This window comes from Molossus molossus, unplaced genomic scaffold (genome assembly GCF_014108415.1).
Source record: "Molossus molossus isolate mMolMol1 unplaced genomic scaffold, mMolMol1.p scaffold_m16_p_22, whole genome shotgun sequence".
Taxonomy (NCBI): Eukaryota; Metazoa; Chordata; class Mammalia; order Chiroptera; family Molossidae; genus Molossus; species Molossus molossus.
Genome location: NW_023425358.1, coordinates 6,142,442 through 6,160,678, shown reverse-complemented (window position 1 = coordinate 6,160,678; position 18,237 = coordinate 6,142,442). Strand labels below are relative to the sequence as shown.

General features: G+C 58.4%; 1 protein-coding gene across 1 annotated transcript in view; it reads right to left on the bottom strand.

Annotated features, from left to right (window-relative positions):
* IGSF9B (immunoglobulin superfamily member 9B) overlaps nucleotides 1-18,237 on the bottom strand; it is a 43,965-nt gene that overhangs the window by 12,395 nt on the left and 13,333 nt on the right. The window contains exons 4-17 of the mRNA XM_036277076.1: nucleotides 14,452-14,603; nucleotides 14,046-14,163; nucleotides 12,614-12,755; nucleotides 12,159-12,304; nucleotides 9,664-9,806; nucleotides 9,256-9,396; nucleotides 9,058-9,174; nucleotides 8,677-8,827; nucleotides 7,527-7,650; nucleotides 5,125-5,300; nucleotides 3,969-4,195; nucleotides 3,105-3,189; nucleotides 480-641; nucleotides 112-157 (exon numbers count right to left, since the gene is read on the bottom strand). Coding sequence (XP_036132969.1) covers nucleotides 112-157; nucleotides 480-641; nucleotides 3,105-3,189; nucleotides 3,969-4,195; nucleotides 5,125-5,300; nucleotides 7,527-7,650; nucleotides 8,677-8,827; nucleotides 9,058-9,174; nucleotides 9,256-9,396; nucleotides 9,664-9,806; nucleotides 12,159-12,304; nucleotides 12,614-12,755; nucleotides 14,046-14,163; nucleotides 14,452-14,603 — 1,930 coding nt within the window. The remainder of the gene's footprint in view (nucleotides 1-111; nucleotides 158-479; nucleotides 642-3,104; nucleotides 3,190-3,968; nucleotides 4,196-5,124; nucleotides 5,301-7,526; nucleotides 7,651-8,676; nucleotides 8,828-9,057; nucleotides 9,175-9,255; nucleotides 9,397-9,663; nucleotides 9,807-12,158; nucleotides 12,305-12,613; nucleotides 12,756-14,045; nucleotides 14,164-14,451; nucleotides 14,604-18,237) is intronic.

The following is an 18,237-nucleotide window of genomic DNA, read 5'->3' as shown; positions in this document are numbered from 1 at the left end:
GGGACAGTGAGGGTAACGGGCTGCCCGCAGCTCAGCTAACTGACCGGTGGAAAGTCCGCACCCGCCCTCCGCCCACACCGCGAGCAGGCTGCGCCGTCAGCCGGCACTTACGGAGACTCCAGGCTCTTCCTGCAGTGAGTGATGGAGAGCGGGGGGTCTAGAGGGAAAGAAGGGGAGAGCCTGCTGAGGCCGCAGACAGCAAAGCACATTCCAGCTGTGGACAGGGCCCGAAGCAGGGCCACGAGGGAGACAGTCCTCTCCACACCGGACGCCTCCGGGTCCCGCTCAGGGCCTGTCCCCGCCACCGCACGGGCTGCACCAGGCTCCCCCGCCCCTGCTTCCTTTCCCCTCGATCCGATCAAGGTCCCCTGGCAGCTCGGACACAAGATCCCAGTGTCCCTCTTTTCAAAGGGCGCCGAGCTAGAAACAGGGAGCTTTTGGAACCGGGCCAGGTAGAGCGGGGGCGGGACGACACCCACCTTTTTTGCGCTTGAGCTTACGCTTGCGCTGCTTGTTGACAAAGCAGGCGGCCAGGGTGCTGAAGAGGATGGCGGCTGCCAAGAAGCAGATGGTGGCTACGATTCCAGCCAGCACGGGCCGGGCCAAGCCGTCGTCGGTCAGGTCCGGCTGCGGGAAGACGTCTGCAGGGAGGGGCGGGCACGTGAGGCCCCGCCCTCGGCCCCCAGCCCCCACTGCCCTCCCAGTGCCTGCAACTCAGACAGCTGGGGCTGGGGCTCCACCCCAGCTGGAGCCCTGCAGAGGTTTCCGTGGCCCGGGAGAAGGGGGATGGTTACACCGGGCAAGCGGACACCCCACGGCTAGGAAAGAGGAAAGAGCATCTACAGCTACCCCTATGGGGATAATCATTCCAATATAATGTAATTTCAGCAATCAGTGCTTTTGGCCAAGCGTTTTCATGCATATTATCAGATGGTTTCACATTAACCCCATGAGGTAGACGGGGTACATGTTATTGTTTTCATTCTCTAAATGAAGTATCTGGGCTCCGTTTGAGCGACTCATGGCCGAAGCCACGGTGATTCTGACTCCCAGGCGGTGTTTTCTGGCTTCCACAGCGCCAGTCTCTACAAAATGAGAGCCCAGACCCAAAGGCTCCTTGCCGGTAAAACGCTGCGGCCAGGAGAGGGGATGTCACTACGCGATTCCGCTCCGTCCATTCCTAAGCCTCGCACTACAGGTGAGCACCTTCTCCAGGGAAGACTCGCCTGACCCGGTCATCTCAGGTACCGACTGCTGGAGCCGACAGGGCCGTGGTTGGTGGGTCCAATTTCCTCATTTTGCAGGTCAAGACCAGAGGCTCGCTTTGTGCCCAACTCTGCGGTGCTTGTTAGTGATAGAGCCAGGACTGCCTCAGTTGACTGTATCATGCTGCACAGGCGGGTTCTATCAGCAAGTGCTACTCTTTAGGTTCACCAAAGGGGAAGGCTATAATTCTGATATATTTGGCCAGAATCCATTACTATGTTGATAATGACAATAGACTAAAAAAAAAATCCAAATCACACTGACTAGTTGAGTAGAAAAGTGAATGTTACAGTCTTTGGAGATGGGGGCTTTAAATACAGGGGATGCTGCCCGGCCAGTGTGGCTCAGTGGTTGAGCATTGACCCATGCACCAAGAGGTCGCCGGTTTGATTCCCAGTCAGGGCACATGCCCAGGCTGTGGGCCCGATCCCCAGTGGGGGCATGCAGGAGGCAGACAATTGATGTTCTCTCTCATCGATGTTTCTATCTCTCTCTCCCTCTCCCTTCCTCTCTCTCTCAACTCAATAAAGAAAAAGCATTTTAATACAGGGAATGCTGAGGTTGCTGTGTCCTTGTACACCCGTGAGGGATCTCCCAACTATGCATGTTTTCTTTGGGGAGCCAAACACAAAGCTGCTGAATAAAGAGCAGTTCACTGAGATGAGCCCACAGAGCCTGCAGTCTGCTAGTGCAGCCTGGGTGCCAGCCCTGTTCCCTATCTCTCCGTCTCTCAGGCTCTTCCCTGGAGGGGAGCCAAGACAGAAGTATGCTGGGTTCTGCTGCCTAAACGAGGGACCTTTGTGCATAAAAAAACAGAAACAAAAGCCCCATAGTGCACAGGAGTCACACTCCACTCCCCCCAAATACCCTCAGGCCACTTCTGTCCTCCGCTGCCCACCCCACATTTGGCCAAGCTCCTTGCCCACTGGTCTCAGGGGAGCAGTGTCCACGGAAATAGTGCCTTTGCTTCATTGCTAAGCAAGCGCCTCTTCCCACACCAAGGGAACCACTCCATGGGGAGACAGAGGGACCCTGCTATGTTTCAGAAACTATAGCTGGAGAAAGATGTGTCGACATGGGACCAGGGACAACAAAAAGAAAGAGAAACAGAGAAAATGCAAGGGAGTGGGCTTTATTGAGCCTGAGAAAATCTAGGGAGAGGAAGCAGTGAGGAGAAACAGCAATGGCAGTTTTCCCAATAAAACCACCATCGTCATAAAGCAGTCCTACAACAGGCATTCCCTGGGTACCTGCTGACCTGCTGTCTCTGCTCCTCCCCACGACACCGAGGAAACAGATTTTATGGAAAAATAACTTAACCCGAGTTCTTCTTTACTACAGTGATGCGATTAGCTGACTTTCTTTCTGTGGCTCTTACAGAAGCTGTCATTAAGCCCTGGCCGGTTTGGCACAGCAGTTAGAGCGTCGGCCTGCGGTCCAGAGAGACCCGGGTTCAATTCTCGCTAAGGGCACGCACCTCGGTTGTGGTTTGTCCCTGGACCGGGGTGGGTTGTGTGGGAGGCAGCCACTCGATGTGTCCCTTTCACATTGATGTCTCTCTCTCTCTCTTCCTCTCCCTCCCTCCCACTCTAAAAAAAAAAAACAAGAAAAGGAGAAAGAAGCTGTCATTAAGGCAGCTCTCGGGCTGGAGAACTCCCAGCATCCTGGAAGCACGGATCCGACGGGTGAGGAAGAGGGACAGTTCATGCCATTTCAACCCGAGCTATCCGCGGTTTCTAGGCGAGGCTCTATTCCCGCGTGAGCAGCTCACAGAGGGACTCCCCTGTGGCTCTGGGGCTACTCCCCTCGTGTCGCAGAAGAACCCCACCCCCAAGTACCTGTGCTGGAGACACCGGCGATGTTGCTGGGCTCGCTGATCAGATCCTGCATGACAGCCAAAACCCGGAACTCATACCAGGTGTCCTGCAGCCGCAGGGACAACACCCTGTCAGCCAAGGGGCCTTCGACAGCCACTACCCGCCACCGACCCCACCACCACTGACCCTGCAGTGATGTGTCACGGAACACAGCACCCAAAGCAGTGGGACCCATTCTCAAGTTTAAAAAACTCCTGGTTTGTAGCACGTGCCAACGGCCGTGTGGCAGTGCTCTGACCACGGCTGAGCTCAGGGGAGGTCAGGAAAGGGAAGACGGGAAGAGACACACAGGGGCCCTCAGGAGCCACCCGGAGCCAATTCCAGCGCTAAGTGAGTTTTCAGGGAAAGAAGACAGAAGGTGGCGAGACTGTCTGGCCCTGTGAAATAAGCTGCTTCCTCTCTCCGGCCAGAGAGATGTCCAAGTGTAAGGGGGGTCAGCTGGAAAACAATAATGTATCCTCCGGGGCTCTAAACTGTTAGAGTGCGAAGCTAGACAGTCCTTCTGGGCAGTGCCTCGAAGTTAGGCTCCCAGCAAGGGGCTGAGGTCAGTGCCAGCTTGCACGGCCGGGCTCCGCCCCACCCAGCTTGTGTCAGCGCCTGGAGAATCCCCTCAGGCCATCCCCACTGCCACAGAGCTGGTTCCGAGTCTGTGGCACCCCAGTCACCGTGAGCGGAGGACCCCAAACCTTACTAGCAGATCTGGGAGGACACGTGAACGGCGTGGCATGTGGTCAGACCTCACGCCGCCGAGCTGGGTCGTCCCTCCAGAGAGAGTCCTGGCACGCACAGGACTGGAAACAAGAAGCAGGGAGGCCAGCTCCTCACCTGTGACAGATCCTTGGCAAAGAAGTCTCCGTCGGAGCCCGGGATGGCGTCATCTAACATCTCCCAGCGCTCTCCGACTCGGAACTCCATGACGTAGCGGTCGATGGGGAAGCTGTGGTTGGCAGGTGGGAGCCAGGACAGGAGCACACCCTGCTGGGTCCGGTTGGCTGTGAGGCACCGCGGTGGGGTAACCAGCACCAGGGGTTCTGGAGTTGTAACAGGGAATGCTGCAGCGATAAGAGAAAGGGGGGACAGCGCAGTGCTGGGGTCACCGCGTCCTTCCTCATCGTCCACGCTATCTTCCTCCTCAGCACGGGGTCCCTGGGGTCCCCCCGCCCCAGGGCGATGGTACATGCCCCACGCGGTGCTCGCAGCATTTCAGGGCAAGAGTGTCAGGAAAGGAGCCCTCCTGGCCCAGAGGAAGGAGGCCTGGCAGGTGGGCCCAGGGCTCTGCACCTGTTTTCAGAGCACTTCTCAAAACCTCCCGGGACGGAGTCAAGTTCCTCCAAAGGAAAACAGGGAACCACAGGGAAGAAGGAAAAACTATACGTAATGATCTCTTTAATAAGATAGTATCTTTATAAAAATACTGCAAAATGTATCTTTTGTTCCCTTCCGGAAGGAGCAGGAATATCTTCCCGCACACACTGCTGACTCCTCCAATCCCCTTCCCAGGAAGGGGAGCCTGCGGGGGGTGAGCGCTTTGTCACTGCTGCCCCCTGGTGGCAGTGAAGCAGGCTGGGGTGGTGCACCTGTTCCCAGCTGCGCTCTCGGGCCCCAGGTGGGTCCAGGAAGGAAGAGGCAGCCACATGCTCGCCACCGCCACCGAAGGAGCCGGGGGCCAGAGGGACGGACTGGCAGGAGCACAGGGAGAGGGAAAAGGGCTCCCAATCTCCCCTGTGAAGCCACAGGGAGACGCAAGCGTGTGGCCTGACCAGGAAAGATAAAATGCAAAGCCTCTCCTGTCCGTCTAAGGATGCTCCGATGCGGGACGAGCCTCTTCGAGCCAGACAAGCCCTTCCCGGGAGACCAAACGACAGACTGCACAACACACGCAGCAAGGGGCCTCGCCCGCCGCTGGCACGCGAGCGTCAGCTTCCAGGACCGCCGCTGCGGCCACCGCCTTTACCCTGCCCAGGTCCTCGGGCGCCCTCACCTAAAGTGTTCACAGTGACCACCTCACTGAAGGCGCTCGTGCCCAGCTTATTCTGGGCCAGGACACTGAACTGGTACGCTGTCTCCGGCTCCAGGGCGTCCACGATCAGCCAGCTGGGTCCCGGGGGCACTGGCAAAGACAGCCAGTCATGGGGTCCAAACTGTGCCCGCTTCGTCCTGGCCGAACAGAGAGAAGATCGAAGACAAAGGAGTGGGGTGGGTTACACTGGAGACACGAGAGAGCACACTCGGTCTTCCGGAGGCGGCGGTGGGTGGACTGGCCGCCCTAGGTTCGAGGAACAGGCAATGACCACGAGGGATGGCCGCCCGACTTTGGATGTGCCAAACCTCACGATGCCAGGTCACCAGCCACTGCTGGCACCTCCTCTTCTGAAGGGGACACTTAGGTGTAAGTAATGCTCAGACACTGGTCAGATCACCTACTAATCTCACCCGCTCACAGCCCTCCGAGCGGCTCTGCCTTGGGACAGGGAGGACGCTGGGAACAAACAGGTGCCATGGTACAAACATGAAGATGAGCAATTCGCAACAGTAGCACTAAAGAAGAAACGCGGGTAACCTCAGCCACCCACCCTCACAGGGCAGCCACAAGTGGAACCTGGAGTGACCCAGAGGGCTCACTCAGTCCAACCAGGTTTGAGTCAGCTGAGGGGGTCCAGGGTACATGACAAAGGTGACCTGGTCCCACAGTGGGGACCAGGATACCTAAGGGCGGAAGGGTTAGAAATCACAGTGGAGGGGAGGGTCCCACTGTTTGTGGGAAACACTGCCACTTTAACAGTATCTGCATCTTCTACAGGTGCAGTGCCAGGCATCACCACTGGGGGGAGCCATCGCCCTGTGGACTGAGATCACACGCAGCCCTCTCTGAGTCCTGAGCTACAATTGTGTGGATGCCCACCGGGTTCCCATTTAGGTTAAAGGCTCAACACCATGTATGCCCAGAAGCTGAAGCGGAGGCAGGGCAAAGCACAGAAAGAAAAAGAAAAAACAAAAAAAGGTAGCGCCAAATGTCTCAGTCAGCAGAGTTAGAGGCAATCAGACAGACGGAAGGAAGGAGACTTCCAACCTTTTCACAGGCCCTTCCCCGCCCAGGCAAGTGAGCAAGGTATGAAAAGCAACACAGGTGAGCAGCAGCGTGGAGCACAGCTACAAGCAGTGGAAAACCCCCATCTGTGCCCAGATCTTCCGCTTGGCACCCCCAAAGGTGGCTCGGCCATGCCCAACGCAGCCCTAGCCAGGGAGCTGCCTGGCAGCAGCATGACATCACAGGGGTCACCCAGCAGGGTGGTCGGGAGCCCCTGCGCCTGCCCCACCCTGGGGAGGACTAGAGATAAGGGCTGGGAGGATGTTCTGATTGCAACTCGGAGTTCCCCAAGCTCACCATCTAGGTCCAGTTCGCCTTCCTGAACTCAAAATGCCTAGGATGTTCAAAGTCTGGGGAAATATCCACCAAGTCACCATGACGGCAGAGAGCAGGTCCTCGCTCAACATCCCTGCTGTTGAGAAGCACATCCAGGCTCCTCCCTGAATCTCCGGGCGCTTTCCTCTGGACTAGGAGGCTTCCTCCTCCCCAGGCCCTGGCTGTCTGGCAGGGAATGCCCCCCACCCCGATGACACAGGCCTCTCTTCTCAAGGAAGAAGTGAGGGGCCCATCCTCTGCGCTCAGGGATAAACCCGCGATGCAGGTGGCCAGTTCTTGGCTCCGGGTAGGAATGTGGGAAGAGGGAAGGACGAAGGCGATGGAGGGGTCAGCTGTGGCTTCTCCCTCTCTCTTTCTTATACCTCTGGTCCTCAGTCTGATTCGTGCAACTCTAAGATCTCCATCTACCCCAAGGTTTGGGCAAAGATGTCAGACACTGCATCTGGCTGAATGAATAACAGAGACATAAACACAAGGGAGACACACAGTCCTAGAGAGGAAGGGCAGGCGCTGAAGACCCGGCCAGGAAGGCCAGCGCCCCTCCGCACTGCTTTCTGGAACACAGGGGAAGCACAGTGGAAAAATTAGCTTCTATACTTCTGGCTGGGCGGTTTCACATGCCCTTGGAGACTGGGAGTCTCTTCCAGGCCCTAGAGGACAGGGAAACCTAAAAGCAGAATGACCCGAGGACACAGAAAGGAGGCAGCGGGATTAGCTGGGGAGCAAGCAGCAGAGCATGACAGACAGCTCAGGAACCGGCTTCCCAAGCCTGGGCTGGGATACAGGAGCGCCCAGAGTCCCTCTGATGCCCCACCCCACACGAATTGAGCCACTGTGTCAACACCTCACCACCTAGAGGTCTGGTGAAGAACCATGTTCTTCTCATAGCCTCCACCCACCCGGGATGGACTGACGTGGGGGGAGGGAGAAGCAGAGCGAAGCATGCGGGGCTGACTCACAGAGGGCCGTACCAAACTGAGAATGTCTGCTCGAATCCTCCATCATAGCCTGGCTCCCAGGACACGTTGGCAGTTGTCATGGAGACCTGGACTCGGACACTGCCTGGGGCATGGGGGCTGGTGCCTGGAGACCAAGGAGAGACCTCTCAGACTGGAAGAACTGAGCCCACTGAGCTGGGCACCCATGACCTTGCTGCAGGGGAGCAACAGCAGGACCCCACATGGAGCGGCGGCACGAGGGGCATTCTGAGGAGCGGCACCCTGGCCTACTGGGCAGAAGGACAGAGAAGGAAACCCAGCCCGCCATGCAGTAGCCTATTCAGCAGGAGAGGGCACCAGCCCTAGGAGCACGGGCCCAGGGAAACCAGACCCCTCCGTCGCCCGCCCCAGGGTGAAGTCCTGCGCTCATCGGATCCACCAAGCACAGACCCACTGTCCCTTAAGGGCACTGCAAGGCCGAAAGCCCCTCTCCTGAACGTTCTCCAGCCTCAGGGGACACCATAAGCCCAGGCAGGGCGGCACGGCACAGCAGTGAGGACGCCACCTGGAGCTTGAGGCCGGGAACTGCCGTCGGTGAGGTGGCGCTGGGCAGTGTTTGTCCCGGGCATCATGACCCCGCCTCACAAGTCGTGGATGACGGGCGTCCCTGGGCCAGAGCCTACACTGGTAAATGCCCCAACATGATGGCTGCTGCCACGCTACAGCCGTCTGTGCCGAGGTGCACACGGCACACACGGAAGTCTTGGGGACACACGCCCCAGGCCCATAAGTGGGAGCAGAATGCCCGGTGGAGCCCCAGGAAATGTGAGCACCAGCCACCTCCTCTGTGCCAGGCCCAGCCAGTGGACCTCGGGGCCGTCACCCCTCCCAGATCGAGGCCCTCCAGTTTCCCACGAGGTCCTGGACTCAGAGCTCCAAGCAGTTGCCACTGGCCACGCGGGAGCTTCGTTTCTGTGTCAGGGGGTTGCTGGGTACACTTGCCTGTGCCCATCCAAAAGAGACCTCCCCAGAACAGGCCCCATGTCACCTCCCTTACAGAGTCCACAGGGCGCTGGGCTACCGTGGGAGGCTCCTGGGTCAGGGTGGACTGACGGGAAAGCTCCCACAGTGGCCATCCCCCAGACCACGCCCTCCCGCCCGCAGCCCGTACCGATGACGGTCAGGTGGGTGCTGGCAGTGATGCTGGTGACCACGTTGGTGGCGATGCACTCCCACTCGCCGTGGTCCTCTTTGCTCAGGGCTCGGAACTGGAGGCTTCCGCTGGGCAGCGCGCTGTGCTTGCTTCTGCTAGGCTTCCCTACCTTGGCCAAACAAGGGGTAAGGAGGAGGGCAGGAGCGGGGTGGCAGGTCGGGCAGGGGAAGAGAAGCCACAACACCTCAGGGGCCGGAGACAGGGACGGAGAGCACAGTGCCTACCCCGTCCTGGCCCCTCTTCCAGGCCCCAAGGCGTCACCGGGGCTCCTGGGCACCTGCCCCCAGAAGAGCCCTTCCCCTCCGCCACGTTTCTCAGGAGCCCCAGAAGCAGAGGTACCTTCCTCCACGTGATGACCGGGAACGGGTCCCCCGCAGCAGCACAGGGGATGAGCAGCTCCCGGCCAGCCTCCTGCCTGTACTCCCAGCCTGGTAGCACCGTGAAGTACGGGGGGTCCTGGGGAGAGCACCGCAAGGCCATGAGGCAGGCGTTTCGGGCACCCGCCCTCCCGGAGGCCCTGGCCATCCTGGGCCTCACCTTCAGGACCAGCCGCGCGGGAGCAGACTGGCCCATGGTCCCCAGGGTGTTGTAAGGCACACAGGTGTACGTGCCAAGAGCTTCCTCTGTGGCCTCCTCGATTCTGATGGAGCCGTCCTCCATCAAGGTCCAACCTAGATTCTGCCGGAGCAGACAGCAGAGCGGGAGCCATGGTCAGGGGGCGGCACTCAGCCCGTCCTCAGGCCGGACTGGGCTGGGCAGCTCCACCGCCAACCACTGCGCAGGCCCGGGCAAAGCACCAGCTGCCCGAGGGTGGGGTTCCGGTGCCCCGCCGGGCTGCACACCCCATGGGAAGGATCCCTGCGCTTCCCCAGAGCTTTTGGTGGGGTGGGGACGAAGCCCCAGAGGGTGCAGCTCCCTGGGACCCCGCGCACACGGCTCCAGCACCTTCTCCACCTGCAGGGGGCGGCCGTCCTTGTTCCACTTGACCACGGTGGCCGGCGGCTCTGCGTCCACAGGGCAGCGGATGTAGCCGTGAATTCCCACAGGCACGTAGATTACAGGGGGCATGTTGAGGACACGGGCTGGGTCTACAGAGGGGTATGAGGGGTGGGAGAGAAGACAGACACAGGGAAGTCAAGAAGGGAGAAATCCAGGCCGGGGGGTAGGCCACCACACAGGCACCCCCAAAGTACAGCCTTCCACACCCTCCACCCATTCAGTACAGTGCTGAGAGCCAGGCCCACCGGGAAGCAAGATGAACAATCCCGGGCCCTCCTGGGCTGACGGCCCGAGGCCACAGGGAGCCAGTGCAGGCTGCGGCTTCTCTGTCCAGCCTGCGGTTCTCTGAACCACTCTGTTCTGAATGCTGAGGGGCCTGAGGCACGTGCTGCCTGCCCCGTCTGCCGTCCTTCTCCAATGCTCTCCGGTGGACATCACTGCTGGGCAGGGCTCTCTGTCCCTTTCCCACACCCCTCCTGGGACTCCCAGCCTAGAGTCAACAGCCTCTGGGTGGGAGGGTCAGACCGCACCCTCCCCCACCGGCTCCTCATCACCTCTCCACTTCCTAAGCCCAAAGAGGACTGGTTTCCCATGCCTGTCCCCCCTGCCAGCTGCCCAGCCTCCAGCCTCAGTTTCCCTCTGTGAAGCTGGGATGCAGAATCAGTCTTGGGCACAGAAGAGACGGCGGGCTCTGGGACAGCAGCAGGAGTGCACATCCCGCCATGTGGGTGAGTCACCCCCTTTCCGTTCTCCCCGAGCTCCCTGAGGGCTACCGGGGGGAAGATCCCGAACTTCAGGGAGGCAGTGGGGTGAATGGGCTGGTATCTTCCAGGCACTCGGAGCTCTTCAGAGAACAGCATTACATAAATACCAGGCCGAGTTATATATTTAGACATAGCTTCCTACTCTTGCATGGTAGAGGTTCTTTTCCCTCCAAGGTTTTTCGAGGGTTTATGAATGGGAAATACTCTGAACACCGCTTTTAGCAGAAATAAAGATCCTCGTCTCACCCACCTGAGTCTCACCCCCCGGGTTCCCTCGGAAGGCAGGAAGGAGGTAGAAGGGGACCAGGGGGAGCGGGTGACGGGCTGGAGACAGGTAAAGCACAACCACGCGAGGCAGGAAAGGGCCCCCAGCTACCAGGACAGGCCTGGAGCCTGGTGAGGCCCGTCAGCCTCCCGAAGACCACGCCCTGTCGGCTCCCTCCCTCCCCAACTGCCACCTTCTTGCACAGGTGACGTGAGCCCACAGGATGCTGCTCCGAGTCCCCTTAGTGTCTCCACATCCAGCCAGCGTGGGCCGCATGGCGGGTCCCTTATGAACAGCTTCTTGACTTGCTCTTCCCGACTGCAAGTCTGGGTAGGACAGACCTGAGGCCATGGGCCGCACAGCTCCTCTCGGGCTCACAGCTCTTAACAGCTTGGGACCCTGACACAGCTGGAGGTCCCTGCCCTGCGGCCAGCGGCGAGGAGACATGCTGCCTTTGCCCCAAGCAGCAAAATCGTCACAGAGAAGAAAACAGAGTGTGCGATAGGAGCGCGGGGTCTGGGTGCAGCCTGGCTCCGCACTCATTCCGTGGCAGACAAACACCCCGAAGCTGGGTCCAACACGAGCCCGCCTCCTGGGGTCCCCAGTTGTTCTTGTACTTGTCCCCAGTTCAAGTGCTGACTCCAGGTCTCCAGACTGTGGCACCTCTCACCCTGCAGCTCTACACCAGCCTTCGAGTGACAGAGCCTGTCACCTACAGCAACCACGCGGGGCCTTTGTTGCCTGAGTGACAGGGCCATCAGCCAATCAAAAGGAAGAAATTAATCCTCACTCCGCACCCTCCTCCCTCACAGTGATCAGCGTGCCAGGGGGTGGGGAAGCGATGACTGGCCCGGAGCATTCCAGATCCGCACAGAAGCTCTCCATTGTTCCGCCGGAAGAGCTGCCCATTCATCGGGAGCTCTGGCAGCCCCAGAGAAGGAAAACGAGGGAGCCAAGAGGGAGCCAGGTGTTGGTGGAACTGGATCAAGTCACCCCAGAAGAGGGTTTCTCCCCCTGGCCCCTCACACCATGGCGGGGGGGGGGGGGGGGGGCAGAGAGCTGACTGGAAACCTAACCCTGCACAGCTTCCAGCTACACTTCCTCAGACACCTGCGGGAAGAAGCACCAGAGCATCTCGTTCCAGGTGGAGAGAGGTGCTGGCTGGCTTTCAGCGCACTGTTCGGAAGGTGTGCGGACCCGCGGACCCAGCGCGAGCCTGGCTGACGGCTGGCTTCCCCTCACTGACCAGCCCAGGGATGGGCCTTCTCGGGCTGTCCTTGCTCCCTGCCTGGCCAGCCATCCCGCCACCCACCTGCCCGGAAATGAGGCTGCCCCCCAGCCTCCAGCCGGGCTGACGTGGTCTGAACCTTCTGGAGCCCCACGCGCGGAGGCCCTCCCTCACCCCGACTCACACTGCACAGTCAGGTAGGCCGAGGCCGAGGGGGAGCGCCCCAGGCTGTTGCTGGGGACGCAGGTGTACTTCCCTGCGTCCTCAGGCTTCACCCGGAAGATGATCAGGGTCCCATCGATCAGGATCCTGACTCTCAGCTTCAGGTCGCTGTTGAGGAAACAAGGAGACACGGGGGAGAGGGCGTTGGCAGGTGAGAACAGGGCCTTCCGTGAAACTCCAGAGCAAGGTGGCCGCGAGTCCCTGACCCCCATGCATGAGAAGAGACCCACGTACCCTCGCATCCCCAGGGCCCCTCTCGAGGCCCCTCTGTGCGGACACGGGCCTCACGAGTGGGAGTGTGCTCTGACCACCCCCTCCCCACGTCCCAGAGCCCTTGGGAAGCCTGCAGCAGCCCCTGCTCGGAGGCCTTGCCCCTGGGCGCCTGGCTGCCCCCCGAGACCAGGCCAGGGTGCTCACTTCTGAAAGTAGACATTCTCATCCTGCCAGTACCAGGTGTAAGTGAGGTTGCCGGGATACGCCTCCGCCCGGCAGGTCAGCAGAGCATCCTGGGATATGTTGACAGTGATGTTCTCAGGAGGGGACACTATGAAGGGAGGCCCTGGGGACACAGGAAACAAGCATGACCTCACCTGATGAAGCAAGGGGAGGAAGAGCACCGGGGCCTCCCAGGAGGCTCCAGACGCCTCCGGAAGGGGGCTCTGAGCCCGGAGAGGGAGAGCCAGGGGCAGCGCTGGCCCGAGTTAGCAGCACAACCCCAGGCAGTTGTCATGGAGACGCTTCTAGCTGCTGTCAGTGCTCAGGTTCTTACTCTCCCTGCAGGTCCCAGAGATGCAGATGGTGCCACCATGTGTCCCACCCCCTGGAGCCAGCTGTGGATACCTGGGCACATACCTGCACCCTGCCTCCGTAAATAACCCCTCTACAAATTCTGGCTCCCAAACCAGCTATCTAACCCCCCCACCCCACCGCCCTTCCTGCCCATCTCTACAGCAGAGCCGCACGGAGGGAGAAAGACACTCTTTCGGTCCAGAGCAGTGGTTCCCAACCTTCCTGATGCCGCGGTCCTCATGTTGTGGTGACCCCCAGCCACAAAATTTTTACTACTTCGTAACTGTAACTTTGCTACTGTTGTGTCTTAGGCGACCCCTGTGAAAGGGTTGTTGGACCCCCAAAGGGGTGGTGATCCCCAGGTTGAGCACCGCTGGTCTAGAGTGAGGAATGACGTTGCGTCAGGGAGGGGAGGCAGGGGCAGAGGGTAGAGTCCCAGCAGCGCCAGGAGCTGACTTCCCATCAGGCTGCAGCTGCCCCCGCTGGCTCGCTGCTGGGACACGCCAGCTCCCCTCCTGACGGCAGCGGGACCCGAGCCGCCTCCACTCAGCGCTCCCAGTCGGAAGGCAGGCAGGAAGAGCACATGTCCCAGTGTCCTGGCAGCCCCACGGGCCACCGCCAACCCTCACCAGCTCCCCCAACAGGCAGTGGGGAGGCGGAGCAGGTAGACGGGCTCAGCAGAGAGGAGATCTTGCCACCCAGATGCCGCCCCTTCAGAGCACTCTGGGGTCCCAAGCAGGACAGAGTGGCATTTCCAGGTGGTGACTGCGCAGACCCCAGTTCTAGCAAATGCCCAACTGTCCTCAGTGTTATTTAAATACCTGGACAAATCCAGAAACCAGAAACCCACCCAGCATGGGGCCTCACACCATCCGTGTGACAGCCACCCAGCATGAAGTTCATGACATTTGGGAGGAGCCCTGGTCACTCCTCATGGCTGCCACTTCCACCTGCCCCCAGCTATGCCAGTCATGCTCTGGGAAAACCCTCTGCAGCTCCGCTGGGCTGGAGGTCCCTGAAACAGGCGGGGGCACAAAGCAACCTGAGAAATCTCTATTACCTTGGACGAGCAGGTGGGTGGTATGGACTGCCTCTCCCTGGATGCTGTATGCACGACAGGTGTAGGCACCTCTGTCCTCCCGACTGACTGATGTCACTGTCAGGCTCCCATCACTCACCTGGGCCAAGGAGAGACAGAGCTCAGCACCCACTCCTGGGCCCTGCCCATGCCATCCTCCGGCGGAGGTGGCCTCGGGGCTCATGCACCTGGGGATACGGAGGCAGGGGCCTCATTTTTCGTCTCCCTCCAACAAGACACCAGCCAGTCTGCCTGCTGTCTCCATCTCCCCCTGTGCCTTTGTACAGTGTCACTGGTCACAGGAAGTGGGGGACAGCCTTGGAGAGGGAGCAAGAGGCAAAGGAAGGGAGCAGGGAGTGCAGTGGCCCCAACGAAGAACCACACCTACCTGGTATTTCCCACTAGCACCTAGGAGTGTCCCCTCCTTGAGCCAGGTGACAATAGGCTTGGGGTTCCCAAAAGCTGTGCAGGTCATGGTAATACTGCCACCCTCCTTGGCCTCAATGTACTGGGGAGGTGTTTCAGTAAAGGTGGGAGGAGCTGCAAAGAGACCACGAAGGCTCCGGGTGAGACGGGCCCTGCAGGCACCAGGCACACGCCATGTGTCATCGTCATCCTCGCAGGCCACGCCTGACCCTCTTCCGGGGACACGGATGAAGGAAGGAAGGCGGGGACAGGTAAAACACTCTGTCCGTGAATCTTACACCAGGAGAGGGGACCTGAATTCAAAATCAGTCTGGCTGTGTCCAAATTCTACACCTTCCCGTTGTGCTCGGCCAACTCCCGATAAACGCGTGTTTGTTGAGCATCTGCAGGGAAGCACCGAGTTCGGCGCTCAGACAGCGTGATGGGCCAGACAGCGTCCCTGCCTCCACGCGCCTGTGTCCGCCAGCTCCCAGACTGTTCCGTCAGGACCGCCCTTGATACCCCTGCTGCCTGAGCCCACCGCCAGGCCTCCCGCCCCGGACACTTGCCGTCCGCCTCCACCTCGGCTGCCTGCCCCCATCCAGAGCCAGGCTGTTCCCTTCTTCACTCTCCTGCAGTTACACAGGGTTGGCCCCTACAGAGCCCCCTGCACTGGAGTCTTAACTAAGATTCCAACTTGTGGGACAATCAGCTTTTAGGAGACTTGGTCTCATTTCTGTGAACTGCTTGGAGCGGCAACCTGGTCTGTCTTGACACCTGGGACTCTCAGTTCTTCTGAAGTGACAAGGAGGGCCACTTGTGAACACCCCTGCGGGTCCACAATGTCATTTTGAGCTCATCTCAAGGCATCCAAAGCTCAGGGCCAAGTTCACGTGCCGGCCGGCCACTTGCTGAACCCCACCCTCCAGAACTGATGTGAGAAATAAATGAGCTAAAGTATGTAAAAAGGATCTTGTAAAATGTAAACATGCGAAATCACTATCCTCTCCCCAGGAACCTCTGAAGCATTAATGAGACAATTTCAGAGGGGTGTCTCCTGCCCAGACCGCCCTGCCCCGAGAACCAGCCAGAGCATTTTAGCATTTGGTGCCCACCTCCCCATCTCTGCCAACCTCAGTTTTCATATTCTCCCTTTCACTGTGCTCTAACCACACTGCCTTCTTTCCCTTCCTCAAAGGTGCCAACAACACCCAACCTCAGGGCCTTTGCATTTGCTGCCCTCTCTGCTTGGAGCTCTACACAAATATCTCCCTCCTTCAGTCCACACAAATCTTTGCTAAGATGCCACCTCTGCCTCACCTGGTCAGCCCATCTGTGATGGCACTTCTAGCACTCCCTGAACCCTTAGACTGCTTTAAAGCACTTATCACTAAGTCTCCTTAGGAGCAGAGACCTTTTCCACAAATCCCACTGTATGCCCAGCTTTCAGCATAGTTCCTGGCATGTAACAGAGCACTCAACAGACATCTGTCGATGCATGAATGAATGAACGAACAAACAAATTAATGAATGCACACACACATGCACACACCTACAGACCAACACGAATGTAAGTAAAACTGCTTAGGAGCACGCACATGGCAAGCCTACTTCCTTGCAACATCTCCCAAGCCCCGAGCTCAGTGTGGGCACACGGGAACCCTGGGAGAGTGAATGAATGAATGAAGAAGCACATTCCATCACACACCACAGCCTCAAGAGTCACTTCTCATCCAATGTCTAATACACCAAAACTAACGATAAAAATCATCCAAGTCCTTGCAAGGGGTCCTGTACTCCTAATGTCCACGCCTCTCCTCCCGCCCTGAAATACGCTCTCATCTGCAACAGAGCCGCCCCGACCTGCCCCCTGAAACACAGCTAATGCAGCCACAGCCTCTACTGCCTCTGGCATCAAGCTTAAAAGAAAAGATAACAAATTAAATTATGTCCTGAAGTGACAAATTAATTACTAATTACATAATTACTGTATTATTTAGGTGCTAATCAGGAAAGCACTTTGAACGATTTCGAGTTTTCGGGAGAAGAATGGTCTGACTCGGGATGACGGGCTGAATTAGGTGTCAGCTGGCCGTGTTTCCAGGCTCCATCCTTCCTCACAAGGGCCCCTAATGAATAGTGCAGGTTAGCAACAGTCGGCCACTTCTCCAAGGAATTCGCCAACCGAACGTGAGGCCTGGCTGGGGCCTTCCAGGTATTTTATATGTGATAAAGAAATAACTTGGTTTGTTTCCACACAACCCATCTCCAAGAAACCAAGGAAGGAGGATGAGACCATTTGTAATTCTAATTTCTCACTGGCCTCTCCTTTTCCAAAGGTGCTCCCTGTCGGGAAATGCCTGGCATTAAACATTCTCGTTTGCTGGTGCTCCAGACCCTTTCCTTCGGCCACGACATGTTTATGCTGGAGGAAAGCTCAGGACTTGGGATGAAGGGAAGGGAGAATAAAGGAGAGAGGTCTCCCTTGCACCGTGGGAGGTGTCTGCGGTTCTACCTATTTGGGGGGCGGGCTCCCTGGTAAAGGCCGAGTATTCTATGCGGAGCCCGTTCTGAAGCCTGGAGCAGATGGTGCACATTCTTCGCTTTTCCGCTAACACTTCCTTACAAACAACCTGCCTGCGTCCCTGGTGTGCCCGCTCCCCTTCCTCTGGGCTTCCCAGCGTGCTGTTCCCTCTGCCTGGAAAACTCCTCCCCGCCTCCCAATCCTGCCCCTGCCTAACTCCTCGACCCTGATCAGGTCTCTGCCCAGGGCCGTTTCCTCAGAGAAGCTCTCCCTCCCCTGGATGTGACTGCCCACTGCTGCACCCTGGAGCCGGCCAGAGCGGACACTGAAGAATGTGTTTTTAATGGATAACTGGTGGACACGCACGGACATTTACAGTGACAGTCTGCATCTTCCAGCCTGGAGCACCTCCGCTGTCCCCGTATCCCTGCGGCTACATTTCATCGGATTCCATGTTCTTTTCTCTTGAGAAGGAGGGTGGCCAGCATCTTACACATCATCACCCTCATGTAATTAGCATTTCAGACACTGGGCGAGACACTTCCTCACAACAGCTTTGCAAATAGGCATTGTTTGGGGGGGACAGAGAACGGGAGCTCGGAGAGGGACCTGAGTTGCCCGGCACCACAGAGCTGACAAGCTACGGACTCACGAAATAAATGAAATCTTTTCATGCCAATTCCACCCCTGAGCAATTAGGAATCCCCAAAGAACCAGCTCCCACGCATCCACACTAAGACAGAGCCGTAACTGAACACACAATTCTACTAATTCCACTTCCTGTCCTGCGAGTGCTGCTGCCGCCTGGCCCTCAGATCGCTGACACGAACACTGGAGGCCGGAAGGCAGGAGGCAGGCAGAGTCCAGCCCGGGAGGAGAGGGCCCAGGAGAGAGGGGGCAGCGGGGGACGTTGGCTCAGTGCTCAGTGAAGCTTTTAGCAGCGGATTTACCTTCCTAATTATGTTTTGCTTGGGCTAATATTAAGATGAGTTTTCATTCCTGGCACACACAACAGCTTGCAGCAAAAGGAGGTGACTCAAAAGCTTGCCAGGCGGTGGGGACAGCCCATCCAAGATTTAAAATCAGCCTACAGTCAGTCAGACTGACTGCCCAGAGCCGACTGCATCTAATGGACTGACACGGACCTAGGGCTGCCATCTCTAAGTCTGCTTTTCCCAGAGGTCAGTGCTCTGGATAAAACATTCTGTACTTCCAGGATCCTGGATGGGTTCTCAGGCCGGAAGG